Genomic DNA, 22,912 nt, shown 5'->3' with positions numbered 1-22,912 from the left:
AGGGGCGGAGCCTGGGGAGAGCATGCGCACCGCGGGGCCGGCCTGACGCCCCGCCCTAGTAGCCCTCAGGGCCAATGGGCGGCGAGAGAGCGAAGCGGAGAGAAGCGGGAGGGCCGCTTGCTTCGAGTGACGTCGCGGCAGCTTCCCGCGCTTCGGGGAGGGGGCGGTGCTGCCGCCGTGGGCCCTTCACGCGCGCGCCGCGGAGCGCGCGTCACGTGGTAGAAGCGGGCGAGGAGAGCGGGCGGGGCGCTCCTGGCGCCTGCGCTCTCCCCCTCCCCCTTCCCCTTCCTTCCCGGAAGCGGCTCCCTCCCGCTGCCAGTTCCGCTTCCCGGCGCGCGCTCCTCTGCCGGTGCGGCTTGCGGGACGGGCGGCGCCATGGCCGGCATCAAAGGTGGGCGGGGGTGGGGTGGTTGCGCTGGCAACGGCGGTGGGGTGCTCCCCCCCCCTCCGGCCGCCCCGGTGGGCCCCGCCGCCTGTCCGAGGTCTTACGGTGGCTGGGGCGGGGCGAGGAGGGGAGGGAGGGCGGCCCCGGGGAGGCCCGGCGGGCCGTGCGGTCGCGGGGCGGCTGTGGCGGGGACGGGACGGGAGGGGAGTGGGCCGTCCGTCCATCCGTCCATCTTCGGGCGGGGGGGCCAGCAGCGCGGCGGGAGCCGGCCAGAGCCCCGGGAGGGGAGGTGGACTCCCCGCGGGGCCGCCCGCCCTGCCACCCCCCCCCGGTCCCCCGTGGAGATCTCTGCCTCGGCGGGGCGGGGGGGGAAGGCGGGTCGGCGGCCGCCTTGAGCCGAAGGGCTGTGGCGGGTGTTGTGGGCAGCGCGTTGGAGCGGTCGGCTGTTTGTGTTCTCCTTGCAGCCTTGATCAGCCTGTCCTTCGGGGGAGCGGTCGGACTGATGTTCCTGATGCTGGGATGTGCCCTTCCCCAGTACAAGTAACGTCCGCTCTCCTGTTCTTCGCGGCTTGTTTCACACCTCTGTAGTTCCACGATAGTTTGGCTTTCGTCACTGCGGGCTGATAAGTCCTCTGCGTGTAGGAGGGGTTGGGGGTTGGGGGGGGCGGTTTGGCTTCAGAAGGTCGGGGTGGGAAAAAAAGACCACCTAGGAGCTAATTCACCATAAAAGTGAAGGCAACAAAAGAGAAATTACCAGGCCTGGCTGCAACCCGTTAAAAAACGCACTGTCCTAATGCCTGTCCGGTACTATCCCTCTGCGGCTGATAAGCAGATAGCATCTCCTGACGTAGAGAGCAAGTGTGTATCATCAAGGAAGTGTTTGCATTTTCTCTGGCTGCTTGGTGGTATCTGGGCTGTCGGTGACCGTCAGGTGGGCCCTTGGCTGCGTACCGCGCTTGGTAACACAGCGTCTGGAGTGATTGCAGCTGCTGTCGGAACTTTTGGTCTGTTGATTCCCATCTCTTAGTTTCCAGGAGATGTGAGGTAGTAGACCAAAAGTGCACAAATTAGGCCTGTGGCTTTGACCCTTCGCGAGTGAATGCTGACTTTACAGAAAATCTTTTAAATCGACCTGTTTAATGTTAAACGAATATCAAGTATCCTGCTGATAGTGCCATTAGTGGCTGTGAATTGCAGTTCTCTATATATATGACTAGCTTTCTTATGCCAGCTTTCTTTTGTTATAAAACCAGGGCTGGTGACAAACCCTTAGGAGGGAGATCATCATGCAGTCACCCTTCAAACAATGCAATAGTTTTATTGAAACAACATGCAGCTGCATTGGTGTGTCTGAGAAATCCAGTCTGGCGAGCTGCAAGCAATAGAAGAAAATGTCACCAAATATGCTGGTGTAATTTTTGCACATTTTTTTTGGTTGCATTCAGATTTAAAAAAAAAAGTCTCAGTGCCCCATGGCGGCTGAGTAGTGGCTGAGGACAACACTGTGTTCAGTGTATGTGCACTGAAAGCTTACAGGCAAAATGACGTGAGGGGTCTGCAAAGGTATCTCTGCAATACTTAAGTAAAGCTGACAGGTTAAAGTTAAGAGTTAAGCTCATCTTGTGAGGTGGCATTAGATTTAAGCTTGCTTAGTGAAATCTTGCTTCAAGAATATCCTGTTAGCAAGCTCTCTGCTGCTGGCATTGAGGTCAGCTGAAGCTGCTCACAAACATGGTCTGTCGGATTAATGTCACCTTGTTCCAAAGTGAAGGATTTGCTTTCTGTGGGCTTGTGTTTGTCTTTCCCAAATGTGGATGCTGGATGGGGAAGATGCCTTGCGCTGATTTTAGGAAGAACAGGAAGGAAATCAAGTTAACTTTAACTTTTCTTCTTTCTTTTTCAGCCAGTACTGGCCACTGTTTGTTCTGTTTTTTTACATCCTTTCTCCTATCCCGTACTGCATAGCAAGAAGATTAGTAGATGACACAGATGCTACAAGTAATGCCTGCAAGGAGCTAGCAATATTTCTTACAACAGGCATTGTTGTCTCAGCATTTGGGCTACCGATAGTGTTTGCGAGAGCAGAACTGGTTAGTAATATTTCAATCTTTTTTTTTTTTTTCCTAGAAAACTTTGTTCTGTATTTTTAGTGAAGGTAAAGCTCTCACACACTAAGCAACTCTTATAAATACGTACTTAAGATGCTGTTGTGGTTTAACCCCAGCCAGCAACTAACCACCAAGCAGCTGCTCGCTCACTTCCCCCACCGACCCAGTGGGATGGGGGAGAGAATTGAAAGAAAATAAATAAAACTCGTGGGCTGAGATAAAGACAGTTTAATAGGATAGAAAGGAAGAAAATGATAACGATAATGAAATGACAACAGTAAGAATTGGAATATACAGAACAAGTGATGCACAATGCAATTGCTCACCACTTGCCGACCAATGCCCAGTTAGTTCCTGAGCAGTGATCTGCATGCCCCCCCCACCCCCCAGCCAACTCCCCCTAGTTTATATACTGGGCGTGATGCTACATGGTATGGAATACCCCTTTGGCCACTTTGGGTCAGGTGCCCTGGCTGTGTCCCCTCCCAACTTCTTGTGCCCCTCCAGCCTTCTTGCTGGCTGGGCATGAGAAGCTGAAAAATCCTTGACTTAGTCTAAATACTACTTAGCACCAACTGAAAACATCAGCGTGTTATCAACATTCCTCTCATACTGAACCCAAAACATAGCACTGTACCAGCTACTAGGAAGAAAATTAACTCTATCCCAGCCAAAACCAGGACAGATGCTTGCAATGGAAACAGAGTAAGAGTTCTTTTGGCAAGAAAAACTGATACTAGAAATGGAAGTATGGCAAAATGAAATGTTGTGATTGCCAATTGCTCTGCATTGTCACGGAATAAACGCTAACATCCTATACGCAATGCAGAGAAAATGAGATAGGAAATAGTGTGAAAACTTAACAGGCAAGTAACCACATATAAAAGTGTATAGACTGTTTTGACGGCAATTTGTGGAATGGTTGGGCTAAAGAAGCATGAATAAACAATGCATTTTTGCACTCACTGTAAGTGATATGCGGTGTTATTTTTTTTTAACCTTCCGAATTGTCATTACATCCTTCCCAGTATACGGCTTTTCACTAAAATCCCTTAAAAGATGACCTTGTTTGTGTGAATTTCAGAGAGCATTACTAAGTCAAAAAACAGGGAGTGCACTTCCCTAAAAATGTCTTTAGGCCAGAACAGCTCAGATGGTTGGTTTGAATGCCTCACACCCTCTGACTAACCCACTTACTCTCCTTGGAAAACAGTCACCTCCTTTTTTGTTACTGGGATATCTGCTGGCATTTTGAAGAGGTGCATCCTTAAATGTCAGTTTAAAAAAGTCTTATAGTGTGGTTAGCCAGTATAGCTGGGCTGCAGATGTGTTTGATGCTGTGGCTTAGGCTTACTTTACTATTTTTGGATGTTACAGCAAAACAGCTGTGTCTGCTAGTCAGCACTTGGAAGAAGAAACTTGCAGTGCTGCTTGGCTAACTGTGAATTGTTTGATTTTTTTGGGGGTAAACCCAGCCTTCTTGGCATAACCACAAATAATGAGATACCAACTTCTCCCATCGTGGACCTGTTGCTGAACTTTGTCTGTAATGTGACATTAAGACATTAAGACATTACCTTTTGTCTTGTCAGTATTTGGCTCAAAACGTGTCTTAACTAAATTCCCCTTGTTCACAGATTTACTGGGGCGCATGTGCGCTTGTTCTTACGGGGAATACAGTCATCTTTGCCACGATCCTAGGATTTTTCTTGGTCTTTGGCAGCAATGACGACTTCAGCTGGCAGCAGTGGTGAAAGGAAGATAAGAGAACTATCACAGGCATCTTGTCATGCAGTGGCCATCCATACAAATGAGAGAATGGGCAATAAAGAGAAGTAGCATAGCAAGCCTCTTGAGTATTCTAGATGCTCCTTTTTACCTTGTTCGTTCTGAGTGTACTACTGTTGCTGACAAAGTTTCTACGTTTTTATGAAGTGGAGAGATGATTGATTTCCTTTTTACCTATGGTATGTTTTTAGGTGCTCTCTTGGTTTAAAATTGTCATCCTTCTGTCCGGTGTTTATGTGAAGCTTTAAATCTGGAACAAGAACATTTAAATGTGGTTTCAAAGAAGATTTGAAGTTGGGTTTTGTTTTGTTTTTAAGTTAAGCATTAATATTATGTTTCAAAATAACTTTTTTTTATATAGTGATTAAGTTATATACAAGCTGAATGGAGGTAAGAGATTGTGCACCACCATTGTCAATTACCAGATCAATAGATTGTTGCTATATTTCAGCAGAGGCAAGGCGGGGAGTACCAGTTGCAGATTTTTCTTCTGCCCATACCTCAAACTGGATGATGAATGTTGATAGCCTTCATTTCGGGAGAAGGCTGAGGAGCAGGTAGAGTTATCTGGGAGAAGTCCTAAATTTTAACACCGCTAGCACTTTTACCTGCTTTCTTATCAATTCTTGTGTGGATGTGATATTCAAATACTCTGTAAATGTACTGATGCTATGACATACAAAACTAAAGTGTATTGTAGGGGAAAGGAAAATGATGTTTAAATTCCATTTTTTTAAAAAAATATCTTTTGAACTCTTTCTATTTATAAGTATTGTATGGTTTTGAACTTTTATGTCAACTTTTTACCACAAAGATGGTAAAATGTTCATTTATGGAACTACTGGTCTGTGTTAATTTGAAGCATATATAAAGCTATTTCCTCTTTCCCCTTTTTAATTTATTTTATACATAGTATACATATATATAATAAAACAGCTTTTCAAATGTAGATTAAAACATTGTGTTAAACTTGTCTAAGAATGTTTTGGGTTTGGTTCCCCCCTTCCACGCCGCCCCCTTCACACAATGCAGTTGAGGCATGACTTTTTTGGAAGTCACTGACTGAACTGATTTCACTGACTGTTTTTAAGTTCTTATGCACTATTGGTTAATAAGATTTAATGTTATGTCTGTAACTGTAGCTTGTGTTCTGTAAGATTGCACATGTAGCTTCAAATACTTAAGACAAGTTTTTTCCATACCTCTCAATTGTCTGGATTTTTCATTTAAAGAAATCTGCCATTGGACATTCCATCAAGAGATAGGTGATGAGTGCCAGTTAATCAGGTTTGATTGTATCACATGCAGTGATAAACTTGACCAAACATACTTCTAAACTATCTATTTGTTTGATTCTTAAAAAAAGTCTAGGAAACTTCCTGTGCCTAATTAAAAGCTGATGGTTGCTTAGGTTCTGCTTAACAGTGGAGCAGTATGAAAAGGCACAGAATTGCAGGTCTTAGCTATAGTATTTGTGCGCAGATGTAAACAAAGTATAAAGCTTGAATATTTTAAGTCTGATAGTAATGGTAGTTACTTAGACGATACACTCAAGGAACCGATGGCAGCAGGGGTGCAGCTACCTACATGCGCTGCTTTGTTAGTGTTGTCCTGTGTATAAACTAAGAGCTCAATTTTATCTGTGCTGGTAGAGGAACAAATAGGTGCCAAGACCCTAGCATGGAAGCCAGTCTATAGCAGATGGTCTTTCAGCCATAAGTAAGCGCTTCACCAGACTGCCTGTGATGGTGAGGTTCAGAGGTGCATAAGGGCTGCAGAATCACTCGTTTCACCACCTTTTTCAATGAGACCTCTGCATCCCAGCCCCCAGCACGACAGATGCTCTGGAAAATCTTCCAAACCAGTGGCTAGATTTGCGGTCCTTTGCAGTCCTTGCGAAGGAGGAACACTTAGGCGTACAATTCTTCTGAATCTGTTACCGACTCCTTTTCCATGGTAAGGAACTGTGTTTTCCTTTCCATTCCTGTGCTGCTAAGCCTACTTCTCCATGTCATGCTACTGTGGATCACTGGCCATAGAGCTGACCACATATGTACTGGTGGTGCATTTTTTGTGTGTTAATTGCATTACAGCATTACCTTCTTTTGCTTGCACAGCGAGTACATGCAGTAGTGCTCTGATGTATGAGCTAGACACTTGAGAGGTATGATCCTTCCATATAATATGCACTGAGATAGTGTTATCATCCTTCTAGAGGGAAGAACTTGGAACGATAAAAAATTTTAAATAGCAATCTTGAGTTCTGTATGTTTAATAAAAAATACTCTAATAAAAGAGTATTTTGTTTAAAGTATTGTTTTTTTTTCCTTTCTTTAATGTGGTTGTCATTCCTGTTGAAGAGATCTCACTCCATAGTCCTTCAGAGTGAGTACTTGTGTTATTTACCTTGGACTACTCTACAAAAAGGGGCTTGATCGCCCAGTGCTGTGCTGGTTCCACTGAGCTGGCTTTGCTGGTCCTATCTCGCATCTGCGGTTTATCTTCAGTTTGTGTTTGAAGTCCAAATTCTGTTATGTTGGTGGTATTATTATACAAAGCAATAGCCACCACCTTCACACTGTGGCAGATTTATGTATTTATAAATTTATAATTTTATTAAAAAACCCCACCCTTTGTAATATTTGTAATAATTCGTGACATTTCTGAAATTCGAAAACTGATGACTGATAGCAGTCTTTCAGCAGAAGAAAGTAATGAGAATTGGTGGAAAATCCTTTTTTTTTGGGGGGGGGGGAGGGAATTGCCGCCTTCCCCCCACATGCTCACTTTGGTCATATCTGCTGATTTTATTAATTTTTGTTTGTTTATTCTGTGGGGAAAAACGGCTGCGCGCGGGCTTTCCATAAAACCGAACTAAACTCGCGACGTCGCGTCAGGAAGACAGTTACAGTCCCTCACCTCGGCAGGCGGACACCCCCGGGTACCCTCCCGCCTTCCTCCACGCGTTTTTTGGGCAGATGGCGGGCGCGGGGGGGTGTCTGTGGGAAGAGCGGGAGGGTGGGACCCCGCCCCGCCCTTCGCGACGTGGCGGCCGGCGCGCGCGGCCCTTCCGCTTCCGGGGCAGCCGCCCCCCCCCCCGGTGTTTCGCCTCCCGGTTCCAAGATGGCAGCGGCGGCAGCGGCGGGTGGCGCGGCGGCGGCGGCGGCAGCGCTGTGGAGCGAGGTGAACCGCTGCGGCCAGAACGGCGACTTCGCCCGCGCGCTCAAGTCCGTTAACAAGAGTGAGTGAGTGAGCGAACGAGTGCTGCTCCCCGCCGCCATGTCGGTGCCGGGCCCTGCCGCGCCGCCGGGCCGCACGCCGCCAGGAGAAAGCTCCCGGTGTCCGTGTGTCGTCCCGTCACCCCCCCGCCTCAGATCTGCCCCGGCCGGCTTCACTCCCCGTGGTCACTGCCCGGGCGGGTTCGGCCTTGTGCAGGGCCGCCGCGGCGGGGAGCGGGCCGTTGCCGTCTGTAGGCTTCGTGCCGGCCTCCGGGAGCAGGGCGGCGGGCAAGGGGCGGCCGGCGGCCTTGCGGCACGCTGCCGGAGGCTTCGCTGTGGTAGGGGAGAGGCGAGAGCCTAAAGCGGATGGGGGAGCCGAGCAGGGCAGCTGCCTAGGCCCCCGCTCCTGCACCGGGACCATCGGTTGCTTCTCTTGCATCACGTAGGCCTTGCTGTAGGCCGGGCTTTAGGAGCCACTCGTGGGTTTTCCTTCAGTTCTGGTCGTGGAAGGAAGGAGGGCTTTTCCTCCTGGGAACTGGAGGAGTGGTGGTGTGCGTGGTGTGGACTGACTGAGTTGGGAGTGATAACTTGCTCGGGCGTGAGAGTCCACGTTGAGATGCGTTGTCTTGCTAGTTTGGCATCCAAAATGGGATGGTGATACAAGGCACGTTATGGCTAAAAGTTCTCTCTTTGCTGTTTGTAGGGAGCAGGGACTCATCTCTTGTCCTAGCAGATCTGAGAGTTGGGACCGCATGAAAAAAGCAAATATCAAAATCTATTTCTCTCTCCTAGTTCTCCCTCACTGTCTTCCACTGGCAGAAAGTATTAGCATGTAAAGTGAATACCTGGCTAGAGCCATACAGTTTTTCTGTATCGTGTGCTTTTCCTCCTGTGTGCACTTGACATGGCACTCGGGTTTTGGCACTGTGTTCTCTGCTTGGAAGTGAAATGACAATGAAAGGTTTGTCGAGGTGTGTACAGCTCCTTTGGTGTAGCTCTGTTCCAGGCGTGTTAGCACAGCGGTCACTTCAGGTAAGTTCAGTATAAATACGGGATTCTTTTATGTGACAGGATTTGTTTCATGATCTGAGCCAAAGCAAGCCGTGCCAGGACCCCTTTAAATTGACGTGACTGCTCTCTGTGATGGGTTTTTGCAACTGTAAAAACATACAGCTCTTACAAAGCCTTAATGTGTCCAATAATGAGATAGATCGTTGTGTTGAAACTGGTTTCTCCTCCAGTACTGCAGATCAGCAAAGACGATGTGACTGCACTTCAGTGTAAAGTAGTGTGTCTTATCCAGAACGGGAACTTCAAGGAAGCCCTCAGTGTAATCAACACCCACACTAAAGTGTTAACCAGGTGAGTTGTGGCTTCCTGTGCTCTACAAAATACGAAACCGCAACTCCTTGAGAAGCTGCTGCAGCTTCAGTGGAGGGGACTAATAGGCAGCAAAATAGGGAGCAGGAGGTCCTCAGAGCCATTGGGATTGTGCTTCTCAGTGAAACACTGACTTATTCTGGGTGTGAGAGGTCGTCTGGATGAGTTTGGGACAGTCTAACATCTTGCTGTTACTCTTGAAGGGATTGTCCCTAATCTAGTTTTCATCCACCTTCATGAGCTGATTCTGCTTGTTGATGTGCTGGTACAAGGGAAGAGGACAGATCTCATGGGTAGTGAAGAGAGAAGGGATAAGGCCTTGCCAGTGGCAGTGAGCTGTTAGCTTTGCTTGGCTGTCTCATCATACTGCTCCTTGGGGTCCTTTTCTCTTGACAGCCTGAAGGTACTGCTTCAGCTTTTGGGGTAATGCAAGGCCTTTGTGTATGTTCTCAAAATTGGGACCTTGGAGACAATTTGTGTTTGAGAACAAGTCAAGCTTCCCATTTGTGTCGTTAAGCAGACTCTAATTTTCTTCCTCATAAAGATGCTCTTTGTGCAATGACTAGGATGAAAATTGCTACCCAAGAACTGCCTGGCAGCAAAACTCTTGTATTTCAGATACTTGTCTTGTTAAGGAATTTCCCAGAGAAGTGTCTTGTAGTATTAGTGTGATGAAACATACCCTCGTTTATGTTCACATCTGACTAAAACATAATTACCTTATTCACAAATTCCTTCTTTCCTGGGATGGAAGGGGTTTAATTTAAGTTTTTTAGCTTGGTTTTTTAGTATAAGGAGAGGAAGAGGAATAATTTCTCTAAATTCAACTGGCTTCAGAGTTGTCCCTATAATTTCTTTAGCTTGGCTCTACTGTGTGTCTGTCTCTGTATCCTGCAGAGCAGGGAAAGTGGTGGTTCTTGTTCTGCCTAGAAGTTGTCCTGTCCTGCACTGAGGCTGGCCCACTGCTTTGCTTTAATTCTTAATGCCATTTGTTTGTTTTCAGACTCCTGTAATACTCAGCTGGACTGACTTAATTTTAAATAGGCAAAGAAGTAGCTGGTGACAAAGTGGCACCAGTAATGAACTAAGTGAATTGCTGATTAATTTTCCTTTGGCTTAAGTGGTAGCTCAGGGGGTAGGTGGAACACAGCATTCAGGGCACTGCTTGTTTGATAACGCTACCTGCTGGTGTGAGCTTGCTTTGAAGCCAATTCTATGTTAATATCAGCAAACTCTTTTGCTGCAGTTCTGCTGCACTGGTATTTCAAAATAGGTTAATGTTACCGTTGGCTTAGTAGCGGACTATAAGAGGGACCGTGTCTTATACCATTTCCTTTCTCTCTCTGAGTTGATTGTCTTTGAAAGTTTGCAGTAACAATCTTTTGCTGTAATGATATGCTTTCTCCTTAAGAAGGAGTCACATAATGAAGTTTGGTATTGTTTTACCTTTAAGCATTTGATTCGCATAATCAGTAGGAGCCGGGGCGGGGGGCGGGGGGGGCGATTTGAAATGCCATGTGTCTGGAAACACCAGAAGAAAGGAACCTCTTCTTTTAGGTGAGTTTTGGTGTTCCTTCTCTGTTGAACACAAAGTAGGTGTAAGATATTTTCAGTGCTCAGCAGACATGTAATTCAGTACTCTGTGATCATATGCTCACCTCTGGTGTTTGGCTCTTTGGGAATGTAGCAGTCTGTGATTAATCAGGGCTGCTTAAACAAGTGTGTTCAGGTGGGTGAATGCTGTTGAATGAAGACAACAGTACGTGCTGTTTGTCTTGTCCTTGCAGTGACATCATTGCCTTTGAGAAGGCCTACTGTGAATACAGGTTGAATCGTATTGAAAATGCTCTCAAGACCATTCAGAGTGCCAGTCAGCAGACAGACAAACTGAAGGAGCTTTATGGACAAGTGGTAATTACAAGCTTTTCTTCCTGGTAGGAGTTTCCTATGCTAGATGCCTTGTCCCTCTTCTAATGTGGGGCAAGTATGGGGACAGAATTTCCTTCTCAGCCTTGAAGGTAAGGAGAGGTACAGTTCCCAACTGCTCCAGCTTCTGTGGAGCTTCAGTCACCTGTTGCTGGAGGCAGAGTTGTCGTCTTACTGCCACTGAACAAAGCAATACATTTGTGACTCACTCTCCCTTCCTGGGTCTGGCCTGATAATAGCCATCTGACTGAGGGGATGGAGGATGGAAGAAGCCGATGGGATTTATTTGTGGTTGAGCCATCTGCTTGCATTAGATACCTGTCTAGGAGTGGTTTGCAGGACCTGACATCTCAGACGTTAGAAGTGAAGCAGAAAAGAAGTTGCGTTTCTTCTCTGTTTTCTCCCTGGTTGATCAGAACAGTTTTGTGAAGAATTGGCTGTCTTTTTTCAGCTGCATGAAAGACCATTCATTTAATCTCTCTCACAGAGAGGTGATATAATCTGGAGAAAGGCTGTTTGAGGACAGAACTGTGTAAACTGCTGCTTTTAAAGAAGCTGTTTTAGGAGTAAGAACTGTGCCATTTGCGTGCAGGTATCTGGTTTCATTGCTTGAATCCTTGCAAATGTAATCTATATAGAGAGTTTGCCCTTAAAGGTAGATGCAAATGTTAGTAGTGTTCAGCTTAAAACATACTATGCTCTGCTGCTGCCAGTCCATGGTGGGGGGGAGGAAGGAGGCTGTAGTTACTAGCATACACAGGGAAATACACTTTTGAAGGCTAATCCCTTCCCCTTTTCAGTTGTACAGGTTGGAGCGTTATGACGATTGTCTGGCTACATACAGGGATCTCATCCGCAACTCCCAGGATGAGTATGAGGAAGAGAGAAAAACCAACCTCTCTGCTGTTGTGGCAGCACAAAGCACATGGGAGAAAGTGATGCCAGTAAGTAAGTGTGTATGTGTCCAAGAGTGAGAGACAAGGAATAAAGGATATGGAATCATAGATATTTAACAGGACAGAAATGTGTTGCTGTATCTTAATGACTTCTGAGTTTATTGAAGATCAATTTCCCCTGTATGGAGGAATAAATGCTGTTATTGTTCATGAGTTATACTTCACCTTTGATCTCTAGGAGGCTTGTATTAGTAGATGTCACAGCAGAGCAGGAAATACATCTCTCTGAACCTGCATTAGGCAGAACACCTGTGGTGACTAGCACTTTCCCCTGTCTCATTACCCTCTTGCCCAGGGTAAAGCTAACTGCCTGGATCACCCAGCCATGCTTGGGAATATTTTTGTTAATGAACACTGCAGACTGTAATGTTCTCATTTTTTCAGAAATCTTTGTCCTTGGAGGTGTGCACAGTATGCTCAGCCTTCCGTTCAGTGCTGTGGATCCACTTTCTAGTTCTCTAGAGTAGCAGTTCTTACCTGCCCTCTTTCAGCAGCTTAAGTAGTCCCCAAGTTCAGGCTGTAGTTTCATTGCTGCCTTATCAGTTGCCTCTGACTTTGTTGTGCAGTGTGAGGGAAGATCCTTTGCACTGTGACTTATTTGCCAGGTGTGTGCCCTTTTAAAATTGCCTCAATTTATTTTGCAAGGAATAGTTTGAATGTACATGAAACTATAGTTTGTGTCCGTTGCCTGTCAAATCTGTATAGATCAGTTGGTGTTTATGCAGTGTTACATTTGCTTTTCATGCTAGGAAGATTTGGGCCTTCGAGAAGCTACCTACGAGCTGTGTTATAACAGTGCATGTGCATTGATTGGGCAAGGAAAGTTGAATGAAGCAATGAAAAAACTACAGAAAGCAGAAGGTAAAAACATGGTGAGGTGAGAGGGAAGCTTTGTGTGATAGATGTAGTTATTTGCTTTCTATAGACACACTTAATCAGAGAGAAAGAGGTTTTGAAAATTTAAAAACTGCCCAGCAGCAGTATTTGTTGTAACTTTCTGTATGGTTACTGACAGCACTGGTGTTTTTGTAGAAGTGTTCCTCTGTAGCCCTTTTCCAGAGCCATGCAGCATGTACCGTCTCCTTGCTCTCTTACAGCCCACAATTGGTGTTCCATTCCTTTGACCAGTCTTTTGAAGTAGGAAGTAGACATAAGTGTAATCTCTTCTCATAAGCATGAGATGTTTCATCTATTCTAACTCTTGGCTTTGTTAGTGTATGTGTATATATGAACATACACTATAAAAAATAAAAATACTTCATGGTCTGAATTAGGTATGAAATTATTATAAGCCAATAAATGAGCTTTTTTGCAAAGAAAATTTTTTTCTATGGGGTGGAAGGGGTTTTTTGTGTGTGGTTAAAAAAAAAAGGCTGGGGGGAGAATTAGGAAGAATTAGTTTCTTTCTGATCTAATTGCTTTTGCAGATAAATAGGTCAATTCTGTCCTGATTTTGATGATAGAATAGCAGCTCTCCCATACAACTGATTTATTAATCATGCGTAATTTGAGCCTTTGTGCTGTGATAGTAGTCCTTCAGAGAGCAGAAAAAGTGATGTTCTGGTGAGGTATAGGAGAAAGTGAAGAAGTGACTGGTATGTGTACTGAAAACTGAGGGAATTGCTGCCCCATAAAGGGTGGTGTAATCTAAATATTGCAGGCTTGCAGCACTTAAAATAACTCTCAACATGGTGAGCGGTTGGTGAGCCGTTGCAGCCAAGTGATCCCTATGGAAAAGATCAGGAACTAGGTTTAAGGAAAGTTGTTTAGGACAAAAAATGAGTGTGTAAGTCTGCTCTCAGAAGGCAGCTTTGGGAGGGACAGTATCTCCTGTGCATTTGATATTTCTTCTGCATCATGTAGTCTCCCTCATGCTCAGTCCCATCCACCATCAGACTTGTAGTCTGATGTGCCCTTGTTAAGCTGCAGAAGTTTCAGGGATATGTGAAAAAAGTTTATGTTCCCCCATGCTTCTAGGCTGTTTTTTTTCCCCTAAAGCCTTCTAAACTGTGTTCTTCAACTTGTTTTTCCTTCTAGAACTGTGCCGCCAATCGCTATCAGAAGACTCTGTAAGTTCTTGATGTTGTTCTGGAAAGTGTTTGCTTTGCACCAGCATGAACGAGGGTGCGGTCATGAAGTGTACTGCAGATAGCCAGAGGATAGCTAAAGCTGCTGTGCAGTATTACTCAGCAAGACTTGCCACTGCTGCTGGTACCTGCTTCTGAGGCTGGGGCAGCAATCATGGTTGTTGCAGAAGTGTAGCTAACACTGCAGACTGCTGCTGTGCTCCTTGCACAGTTACCTGTGCTGGTGCAGGCAGGATGGGTACAGGTTGTCTGAAACCTCCCTGTCACCCACCCCTGCTATGGATGAACATGCCAAATGGGTGGTGGGAAACATGGGAAATTTGTAATCACTGTCATTGGTTCAAGCAGAGAGGCAGATTCAGCACACAAGTTAAGGGTATCCAGATTCTTGCAAGAGCAGGTGAAGCTTTCTTTTCTCTTGGTTTATCCCAGATATGCTTGTATTTGTGCTGTGGCTACAATCTTCACCTGCAGTATCTGGGGTACTTTGCTGTTAATACTGCCCAAAAGAGCTTGTAGACATTTGCCAGAAGAATGCTGAAGCCAGGGGAAGAGAGGTGAGATGGCAGCTTTTTCCTTTTTGCCTTGATTTTCCTTCAGGATGTGACAGAGGAAGACATTGAGGCTGAACTGGCCATTATTCATGGTCAGATGGCTTATATCATGCAACTGCAGGGTCGTACAGAGGATGCTCTACAGCTCTACAATCAAATAATCAAGTTGAAGTAAGGGCTTTTCTAAAATAAATGCTCAGTTTTCCACCTATAGAAAGGCCACTGTAAATAACAATGTGCTTTCTACTTTTCTTAACTGCAGGCCAACAGATGTAGGACTGCTTGCTGTCATTGCAAATAACATCATCACAATTAACAAGGTATAGAATTACCTTGCCACTTTCAATGCAGCCCTTCCTGGTGGTTACTCAGCCTGCTTCTCTGCTTTTGTGGAGAGAAGGGGGATAATCAGGAAAGACTTTTTCCTAAGCAATAGTTAAATCGCAGACCCAGAGACCTTTTCTTCTTCAAGGAACGTAGTGAAATCTCATGATGTGTGATTTCCCCAGGACCAAAATGTCTTTGACTCAAAGAAAAAGGTGAAGCTGACCAATGCAGAAGGTGTTGAGCATAAACTCTCCAAGAAACAGCTCCAGGCGATTGAATTCAACAAAGCTTTGCTCGCAATGTACACTAACCAGGTAGGGGACACTGATCTGCAGTAAGTAGCTACAGATTTATTCCACAAGAGTTTGACTAGGCAAATGTGGATATGCAATTGTTCTGTGTCAGAAGACCACTTGGTTTAAGCATATAAGTGAGGAATAAAAAAAAGAATCACCCCTAAAAGAGCAGCCAGCCAGTTGTGCGGTGACTTGAGTGTTGCTGTAGGGAGGATGGTGTGGAGATGACTAGGAAACAGAAGGGGTTTGTGGGGTTCTTAGATGCATCTGAAGTGCTACTAAGGGGACTTGTTCTTGGTTCTGTGTACCCATTTAATCACTAGCATCTCTTCTCAAATACAACTGGTATGTTAGCCCTTTGTTATGTGCTTGCAGAGGTTGAGTAAAGTGTATTCTCTCTTCCCACTCCTCAGGCAGATCAGTGCCGCAAGCTGTCGGCAAGCCTGCAGTCGCAGAGCCCTGAGCATCTGCTCCCTGTGCTTATCCAGGCAGCCCAACTGTGTCGTGAGAAGCAGCATGCAAAGGCTGTAGGGCTTCTGCAGGTAGGTTAAGAGAAAGTACTCCTTTGGCCAAGCTCTGTTTAAACTTGTGCTTTGTGTTCTCTTGTGCTGTTTCCCTTAGCTTTTGTATTGTCTGGTTTAAATTTCCAGGGTATCTGACTGTGCTTATTTTGGTTTGGTGTAATGCTGCTGGAAGGCATTACCCAACTGAGCAATGCTGCTTTTAAAGGGAAATAGTTGCCTTGCACCTCTCATTTTTATGCTTGGGAAACTGTCTGTAGTAGACTTCTAGGGTAAGCAGTGCGCTCTGCTGCTCTGCTTGCCAGCAGTTTGCAACAGCCTCCTTTCGGGAGTGAGTGAGTGGCCTGGGACAGAAATCTGAGAGGATGATGGGCCACTGGCACTGTTTGGGTCCCTCCTCTGCTGTGTGCTGAAGCCTGCCTGTGCTGGAAAGCTTCCTTTGGCACTTGCCAGCTTGCTGTGACTGAGCATGAGATGTGATTCACCATAGCAGCAGCCTGGTTCCCACACACATGTTGAATTGTTCTTTCCTCTGATTCTCAGGACTTTGCAGATCAGCACCCTGCCAATGCAGCTGAGATCAAGCTGACGATGGCCCAGCTAAAAATTGCTCAAGGTATCTAGTGTCCTCCTTTGCTGGGAAGTGTCTGCACATGATAATGGTCCAAGGGGTGAGAAAAACAGGCTTTAGGGCAATCTTTGCTGCAGTCACTGTTGTGACTGTGGTACAGAGCAGAGATGCTTTCAGTCGAGTTTTCTATGTATATGGCTATGGCAGGATAACACTCATAGCTTAAAATGGATGTCCAGCCTCCACAGATCCTTGGCAGAGACACCCACAGTCTTTGTGAATAATAGGGCTGAATCTGTTCTGGGGCAGGAGGGTTTTGGGAGCAGCGTGGGGCTCCCTTATGCTACCATTCCTGCATACAGTCAGGCAGCTCAGAGTTGCTCCTGGAAGAGAAGAGCCTGCTTGCAAAAGCTTGCTCCTGAACCCTTGCAGGATGTGGCAAGGGCAGAAAGGTCCATTGTGTGGAGGCCTGTCCTTTATTCCTGGAAACGGGGGAGATATTCTAAGAAGGGGATCGTTAAGTCCCTGTTGTTTACCTTTGGCTGGAAGTTCACAGGCAGGGTGAAGTGTTACTGTGACACTCAGAGCATGTTCCTCCCTGTCTCTCTTCTAGGCAGTGTCACCAAAGCCTGCATGATCCTGAGGAGCATAGAAGAACTGCAGCACAAGCCTGGTATGGTAAGCAAAACTCAGTCTGAACTGTGTAAGGTTTTTCCCTTGTAGCACAGCTTTGTACTGCCTGCTCCCTGTTACCTCTTCCCTGTGGTTTTCACCTGACCTGAGTGTCTGCAGGGAATTTGAGCCCATCTTCCTTGTCTTGGACAAAGGTGGGATTATAACTTGTATCAGGTAGCCTGAACAGTACTCTACCTGTCCGCAGAGATGCTTTCTGCCTCTCTTCCCAGTCTCGTAATCCCTCAGACCTGCATATTGCCTGTATTTACTTGCATGACTGGAGCAGCTGCTTCCCTGGTATGTACTGTTGGGAAGTTTCTGAAGCAGCTTTAGGATAACAGGTATTAGGGAGAAAGTGCCATATGTTCCATCCCCACAGCATCACCCCGGTCTGCACGCATGTCCACACCTGGTATTCGGAAAAGTTTGATGACCTTGAAAATGCTCAAGTGTACAGCGTAAACATATTGAGCAGAGCCTGACAGTTGTAGGTCCATTCCAATTGCAAGTGTGGATGATCAAAGTAATTTATAGGGGCAGTCAGCAATACCAGCTCCTTGCCCTGAGTCACCTCTAACCACAGTTGGTTTTTAGGGACAGAGCAGAAAGCTCACATTGACTCTGCTTTTAGGAAATCTCTGTCATTTAACTGCTGACCCTCTGTCTATAGACAGCTTCTGTGATAGACCTACTATAAGCTGCTCTTCAATGTTTGCAGGTGTCTGCGTTGGTGACAATGTACAGTCATGAAGAGGACATTGACAGTGCAATTGAGGTCTTCACACAGGCTATCCAGTGGTATCAGCAATTCCAGGCAAGTGAGACCAGAGGAGCTAATGCGCAAAGATTTTTCTCAGTCTTTTCTAGCTAGTCCAAGTCATCTTTTCCTGTTGATGCGTAGCCCCAGCAGCTGATCCAGTTGGGGTTTTGGGGACCTGTGAACTCCTGTTCTGTGAGCATTTGTTTTATCACTGTTTCATTATTTTAGATGTGTTTCAAACAGGGAGCAGCAGCTCCTGTCAGATTAGGAGAGTGGGGGCAATGGGTGCCCAAATGTAGCAGTCAGGCCTTCTCCCTGACTAGAAAGCATTGTGGAGCAGCAAGCTGCTGTGTCCCCTGCAGTTCTGCCTGACATCCTAGAGTGCAAAGGTGTTCTACTTTCTGCACAACAGGGTGCTAACTCAGTTCTCCTTGGCCAGGTCTCAGGGGCATATAAGCCAGCTAGAGCTGGGCTCCATGCTGTGATAATGAGGAACTAATTATGGCTGCTGTGTCTTTCAGCCAAAGTCTCCTGTCCATTTGTCGCTGATAAGGGAAGCTGCCAACTTCAAACTAAAGCATGGCAGGAAGAAGGAAGCAATCAGTGACTTGGAGGAGCTCTGGAAGTGAGTTGGGTGGTTGCTGAACAGGAGGTTTCTGCCCAGAGACCTTTGCAAGCTGTCTGGTGCCAGGCAGTGTCTGACAATATTGATTGACTGTTAGCCATTCTTTAGAGTTGCTTTTGCACAGGGGCTCCAATGCAAAGCCATATTTTGGAAGGAGGGGGGATAATTAATTTGATCTATAGCTGATGTTCGCTTGAAAACCTGGTTGACTTGTCCCAGAGGCCTCTTGTGTGCAGCGAAGGTTGCTTTGGGGACTGGGATGCATTATTTTTTCTAATGATAAATAAACCACGGATGTCTAGGTTTTAGTTTTTATTACGCACTTGATGAGATTTTTTTGGGGGTACTGTTAGCTTGCCTTTGCTACTGGGACCTGGGGGCTTTTTTGTCTGTCATTGCCTGCTTCATGGAACTGTGGAGATGTCTGCACCTCCCTTTGTCCACACCAGTGATGTTTGGTGATGTGCTCTGGAGGAGACCACAGACTGACATGCCTATCCCCACAGATAGCAGCTATGCTGCAGCAGCAAGCACTGCATGGTGATACCAGTCTTTGGGATGAGTGTGTACCTTGGTAACTTGGTCCTTTTCTTTTTTTTCCCCTGACAAAGACAAAACCCAAAAGATGTGCATACTCTGGCACAGCTCATCTCTGCGTATTCCCTGGTGGACCCTGAAAAAGCTAAAGTGTATCCTTTTGGTGGTGGTATCAGAGCAAAGAAAGAGATGTTTGGGCATTGCTCCCTTGGATTTCAGCTGTGTGTGGAATTCAGACCCACTCTCACCTGAAGAAGGCAAGGAACATCTCCAGAACAGCTACCGTATCCAGGTCAAGTTGTCTGGAGCTATATTATTTCCCTGACTGGTTTGATTACTGCACGATCCTGGGACCCTTTTGTCTTTGACCTCCTTCTCTCTGAGAATTGATAACTTAAGACTAGGTGGAACCAAAATTAGGAGCTCCTTCATCTTTTCTGTTGGAGTCTTAAACCCGTGGCAGTAATGCAGGACTGTGCCCAATAAAATATGCCTAAGCTCTCACTGACCCAAAACACCAGGTTCACATACTGCTTTTGCCACACTGAGCAGCTTTCAGAGGAAGTTGCTGCTTCTGTCCCCATATCAGAGAAGGGAAAATGAGGCAAATGGTGATTAAGCAGCTCATCCCAGCTTGTGTAGGAAGCTGGTGAGACAGCCCTGTAGGCCTGTCTGGTGTTGTCAGCATTACTAACAGGCTGAATTCGTTTAAGCTGAAGTTGCCTATTGCTCTCTGGACAAACCTGAGTGTTTATCTTTTTGCTTGCCGGTTTGCATCCCTGAACTCTTCCCTTGCAGTCTTAGCAAACATTTGCCTTCCTCAGACACCATGTCACTGAAAGTAGATGTTGATGCACTGGAGAACTCACATGGAGCAACCTATGTTCGGAAGAAAGCTGGAAAGCTCACTGGAGACACCCAGCAGAAGGAGCAAGGGTAAAGCGGGCTGCTGTAGTTCTGGTGCATTTATTATTTGGGGTAGCACAAGAACCACACCTGATGTGGTGGGGGGCATTGCTGCAGAAAGCAGGCTGGTGGAAAGGGAGCCTGATGTTTAACTGCAAGGAGCTTCAGGTAGCAGCAGACCAAGTTTTGAGAGAGATGGGAATGGTTTAGCTTCTTCCAGAGATAATTTTTAGTTTACTTGTTTGCTGTTTCCTTGCTGTGTCACAGCAGCTGTTTCCCTTCTTGCTTTTCAGACAAGGGGATGTGAAGAAGAAGAAGAAAAAAAAGAAGGGTAAGTTGCATTTCCTAGCTGTTGACGTGGCACAGCTCCAGAGAGCTCACCAGACTGTTTCTTCAAATAGCCAGCCTTCAGCTCCCCAGGAGCTGGAGCCCTTTGCTGGGACTGGGTCCCTGTGAACCCAGATCTTTATGATAGCTTGTTTGGATGGAGCATTTTTCCACAGAAGTGAGAGCAACACCCTGACAGGGTGATGTGGGTTGCTGGGCTCTTTGTGCTTCCTGGCTACTGACATCCCATGCATATCCCTTGGTGATACCTCTCTAGTGTCTTGACCCCAGTCTCAGTTCCTGGTGCTGGATGTTCTGCAGGAAAGCTGCCTAAGAACTATGACCCCAAGGTGACTCCCGACCCTGAGCGGTGGCTTCCAATGCGAGAGCGTTCCTACTATCGTGGACGGAAGAAGGGCAAGAAGAAGGATCAGGTTGGCAAGGGGACTCAGGGTTCAACCACAGCTGGCTCCTCTGAACTGTAAGTACCCATTTTGCAGGGCTTGGTGTGGGGAGTCACTCCTGAGCAGCTGGGAGGGCTGGGTTTGTGCTGCTTTTTCTGTGGCTTTGTCACCACGCCAACCGTGAGTAGCACAAGTGAAACTGTGCTTTGCCGCTTGAACTTTCTACCAGCTGCTTTTCCCAAAGATCCCTATAGGTTGCTGAAAATCAAAATGATATGATTGGCATGCTTTGCTTGAAGGTGTCAATGTGCAAATAAAATTCCCATAGTCTTTTAATGTGCTTTTCTTAGTTCTGACAATGAGATGAATTCCGCATGCTTTCTCTCGAGCTATTTGCTTTCAAGTCCTTTGGTGGCTGGAGAGCCATTAGCCATGATTTGGGAAAACACTATACTTCCTTCTAAGTTGACACTGATTATCTGAGCTGGAATCGGGGTTTACCATTGTGTATGAGGCCTGAGAGCAAGATGGTGACTTACTAGCATCTGAGAGAAGGAAGTACTTCTAAAATAACAGCAACTCAGGGACTTGCCAGTGCCGTCTGATCGTTTCTCTTTACACAGCTGTCTCAGAAGCATAAAAAGCCTTTTGTGACACTGTTGGCTTGAGCAGTGTGTGCAAGGAGAGCTGGCACAAAGATTCCTCTGTGGTTAAGGAGAGAAAGGATGTTGGGTTTGCACTGCCTAAGCGTGGGGGCCTGAAGGGTTTCTCGGGTGTTGCATGAGCTGCCACCTGTCTATTCGAAAGTTAACCTTGCTTTTGTAGTTGGGGACTTAAGCTGTCTAGTAAACATAACAGCTAGAAGGTCCTTTTGCCCATCAGCCCTTCTCTGTATGTTGAAGTTTATTTAAGATCTCCTTGCATGAGTGCCCTCCCATACATAATGCTACCTAGTGCTGTCTTATGGGGCAGCTGCTATTTTTTGCTGTCAGCTTCCTGCAGTACTGCCGAGTCTTGTAGGTGGCTGTGAACCCACGTGGTATCTCTTTCTCTCATTTTCCCTGCAGGGATGCCAGTAGGACTGCCAGCAGCCCACCTACCTCCCCTCGGCCTGGCAGCGCTGCAGCAGTATCGGCCACAAGTAACGTCATCCCTCCCAGGCACCAAAAACCTGCTGGTGCCCCAGCCACCAAGAAGAAACAGCAGCAGAAGAAAAAGAAAGGGGCTAAAGGAGGGTGGTAAAAAGCAGGTTGTGTAACTTTTCTCTCCTGCAATAAGCGACACTGGTTGCAGAATAAAGGTCAAAAGCAAGTGCTGGTGAAAGACTCTTGGCATCCAGATCTCTGTCCTGCCTGTGGGTGGTCTGGGGGGAGATGGGCTGGTATATAGGCACCATGATGTGTCTGCTCACCAAGTTGCCTTCATCACGCTTGCCCCCACTGTGACTTAGGGTGTTGCCATCAAACTCAAATGCAGCCCCGAAGAAGAAATCTGTCCATGTTGCCAAACATTTAAAAGATGTGGAATAATCAAGAACTTGAAATGTAGTTTTATTCTCCTCCTGCATTTGTTAGTTAAGGCCTTCAGCAGATTTATCTGACAGTGTGTCTGACTATGTGTGATGGAAGCACTGTCTTCTATGTCTTGTCCCAGTCAGTCATTGACCACCAAAGAGCACAGGCACAAAGGGTCTTGGAAAACAACGTATGGGTTAAATTATACAGGAGAAGATAATCGGAAGGGGGAGAACAAGGCTGTTAGTAAAAAGCATGGCGAAGTGTATGGCAGCTGACTTGATGTCCCCTTTTCTGCAAGCCAGCTGCCTTATTCTGGTGGGCTTGGCAAAATGAGAGTGAGCTAAAACAAAGTGGCTGGTTGTGATGGTAGGCGGCATTGAAGAGACATTGCACTTCTCAAGTGGAAGCTGGTGGTGAGATGGAAGATGTGTCTGCTCTCCTAGAACTCTGCAGGTAGCCCCCAAGCATCTCTTGAAACGTCTGGTTTGGTCTGAATGTAGCAGAAACATTTTTCCATACATGGACTTTCAATAGGTAGAAATAGCACCTCAGGGAGAGTTGTTAGATGTCAGGCCAAAAGGCAAAGGCTTCTGTCTCTCAATTTAAAGCAAAGGCCTGAGGAAGTGGGGAGCAAGGGAAATGTTACTGTGGCTTAAACCCCCCTGCCCCTGAGACCCCATGGACTAAAATTCTAAGTAGAATCTATTCTTTATTACCTTGACTGTACACTGGGAGCATCTGGGAAGGGGCCTGAATGTGTGTTGTGCTCTGAGTGAGAAGAAAGAAGAAGAGCATAGAGAAAACATCTTTATGAATGGCTGTCAGAGTCGCTTGCTGCCAAGTGAGTGCTGAATAGAAAGGATTGTTCTAAATGACCTGCCTGGCTGATGTGTCTTCTCTTAGCTGGCAGCTGGTGACTACAGGAGAGTGAGCGCTATACTGTAGTGACACAGCTTCTGGAGAGTGATTTGGAGGGAGGAGATACTGGAGGAGAATGCAACTATGTGTTCTGCAGGTGTCTTCTCTGGTCAAACCTTGCTGAAA

General features: G+C 46.4%; 2 protein-coding genes across 2 annotated transcripts; both read left to right on the top strand.

The window, feature by feature from the left end:
* Positions 1–224: 224 nt before the first annotated feature.
* On the top strand, positions 225–6,594 carry LEPROTL1 (leptin receptor overlapping transcript like 1). Its single transcript, XM_075030196.1, has 4 exons — positions 225–391; positions 850–925; positions 2,289–2,475; positions 4,131–6,594. Exons 1-4 carry the CDS (start codon positions 376–378, stop codon positions 4,245–4,247), a joined length of 396 nt encoding a protein of 131 aa, XP_074886297.1. The 5' UTR covers positions 225–375; the 3' UTR covers positions 4,248–6,594.
* A 789-nt stretch (positions 6,595–7,383) lies between these two features.
* On the top strand, positions 7,384–21,677 carry SRP72 (signal recognition particle 72). Its single transcript, XM_075030180.1, has 19 exons — positions 7,384–7,522; positions 8,741–8,861; positions 10,667–10,790; positions 11,606–11,749; positions 12,511–12,622; positions 13,799–13,830; positions 14,449–14,573; positions 14,665–14,722; positions 14,912–15,043; positions 15,439–15,567; positions 16,090–16,162; positions 16,731–16,795; positions 17,511–17,606; positions 18,074–18,177; positions 18,789–18,866; positions 19,513–19,650; positions 19,914–19,951; positions 20,269–20,428; positions 21,419–21,677. Exons 1-19 carry the CDS (start codon positions 7,405–7,407, stop codon positions 21,591–21,593), a joined length of 2,022 nt encoding a protein of 673 aa, XP_074886281.1. The 5' UTR covers positions 7,384–7,404; the 3' UTR covers positions 21,594–21,677.
* Positions 21,678–22,912: the final 1,235 nt, after the last annotated feature.

This window comes from Buteo buteo, chromosome 1 (genome assembly GCF_964188355.1).
Source record: "Buteo buteo chromosome 1, bButBut1.hap1.1, whole genome shotgun sequence".
In the NCBI taxonomy this organism is placed as follows: domain Eukaryota; kingdom Metazoa; phylum Chordata; class Aves; order Accipitriformes; family Accipitridae; genus Buteo; species Buteo buteo.
Note: the sequence above shows the minus strand (reverse complement) of the source record. Positions and strands in the feature narration are given on the sequence as shown.

Excerpts from the sequence above, each read along its gene's own strand:
- LEPROTL1 (XM_075030196.1), top strand. Across the intron at positions 926-2,288 it reads TGTGCCCTTCCCCAGTACAA|CCAGTACTGGCCACTGTTTG; the intron begins GTAACGTCCGCT and ends TTTCTTTTTCAG. Across the intron at positions 2,476-4,130 it reads TGTTTGCGAGAGCAGAACTG|ATTTACTGGGGCGCATGTGC; the intron begins GTTAGTAATATT and ends CCTTGTTCACAG.
- SRP72 (XM_075030180.1), top strand. The coding sequence starts at position 7,405 with ATGGCAGCGGCGGCAGCGGCGGGTGGCGCGGCGGCGGCGGCGGCAGCG. Across the intron at positions 8,862-10,666 it reads CACACTAAAGTGTTAACCAG|TGACATCATTGCCTTTGAGA; the intron begins GTGAGTTGTGGC and ends TTGTCCTTGCAG. Across the intron at positions 20,429-21,418 it reads ACAGCTGGCTCCTCTGAACT|GGATGCCAGTAGGACTGCCA; the intron begins GTAAGTACCCAT and ends TTTTCCCTGCAG.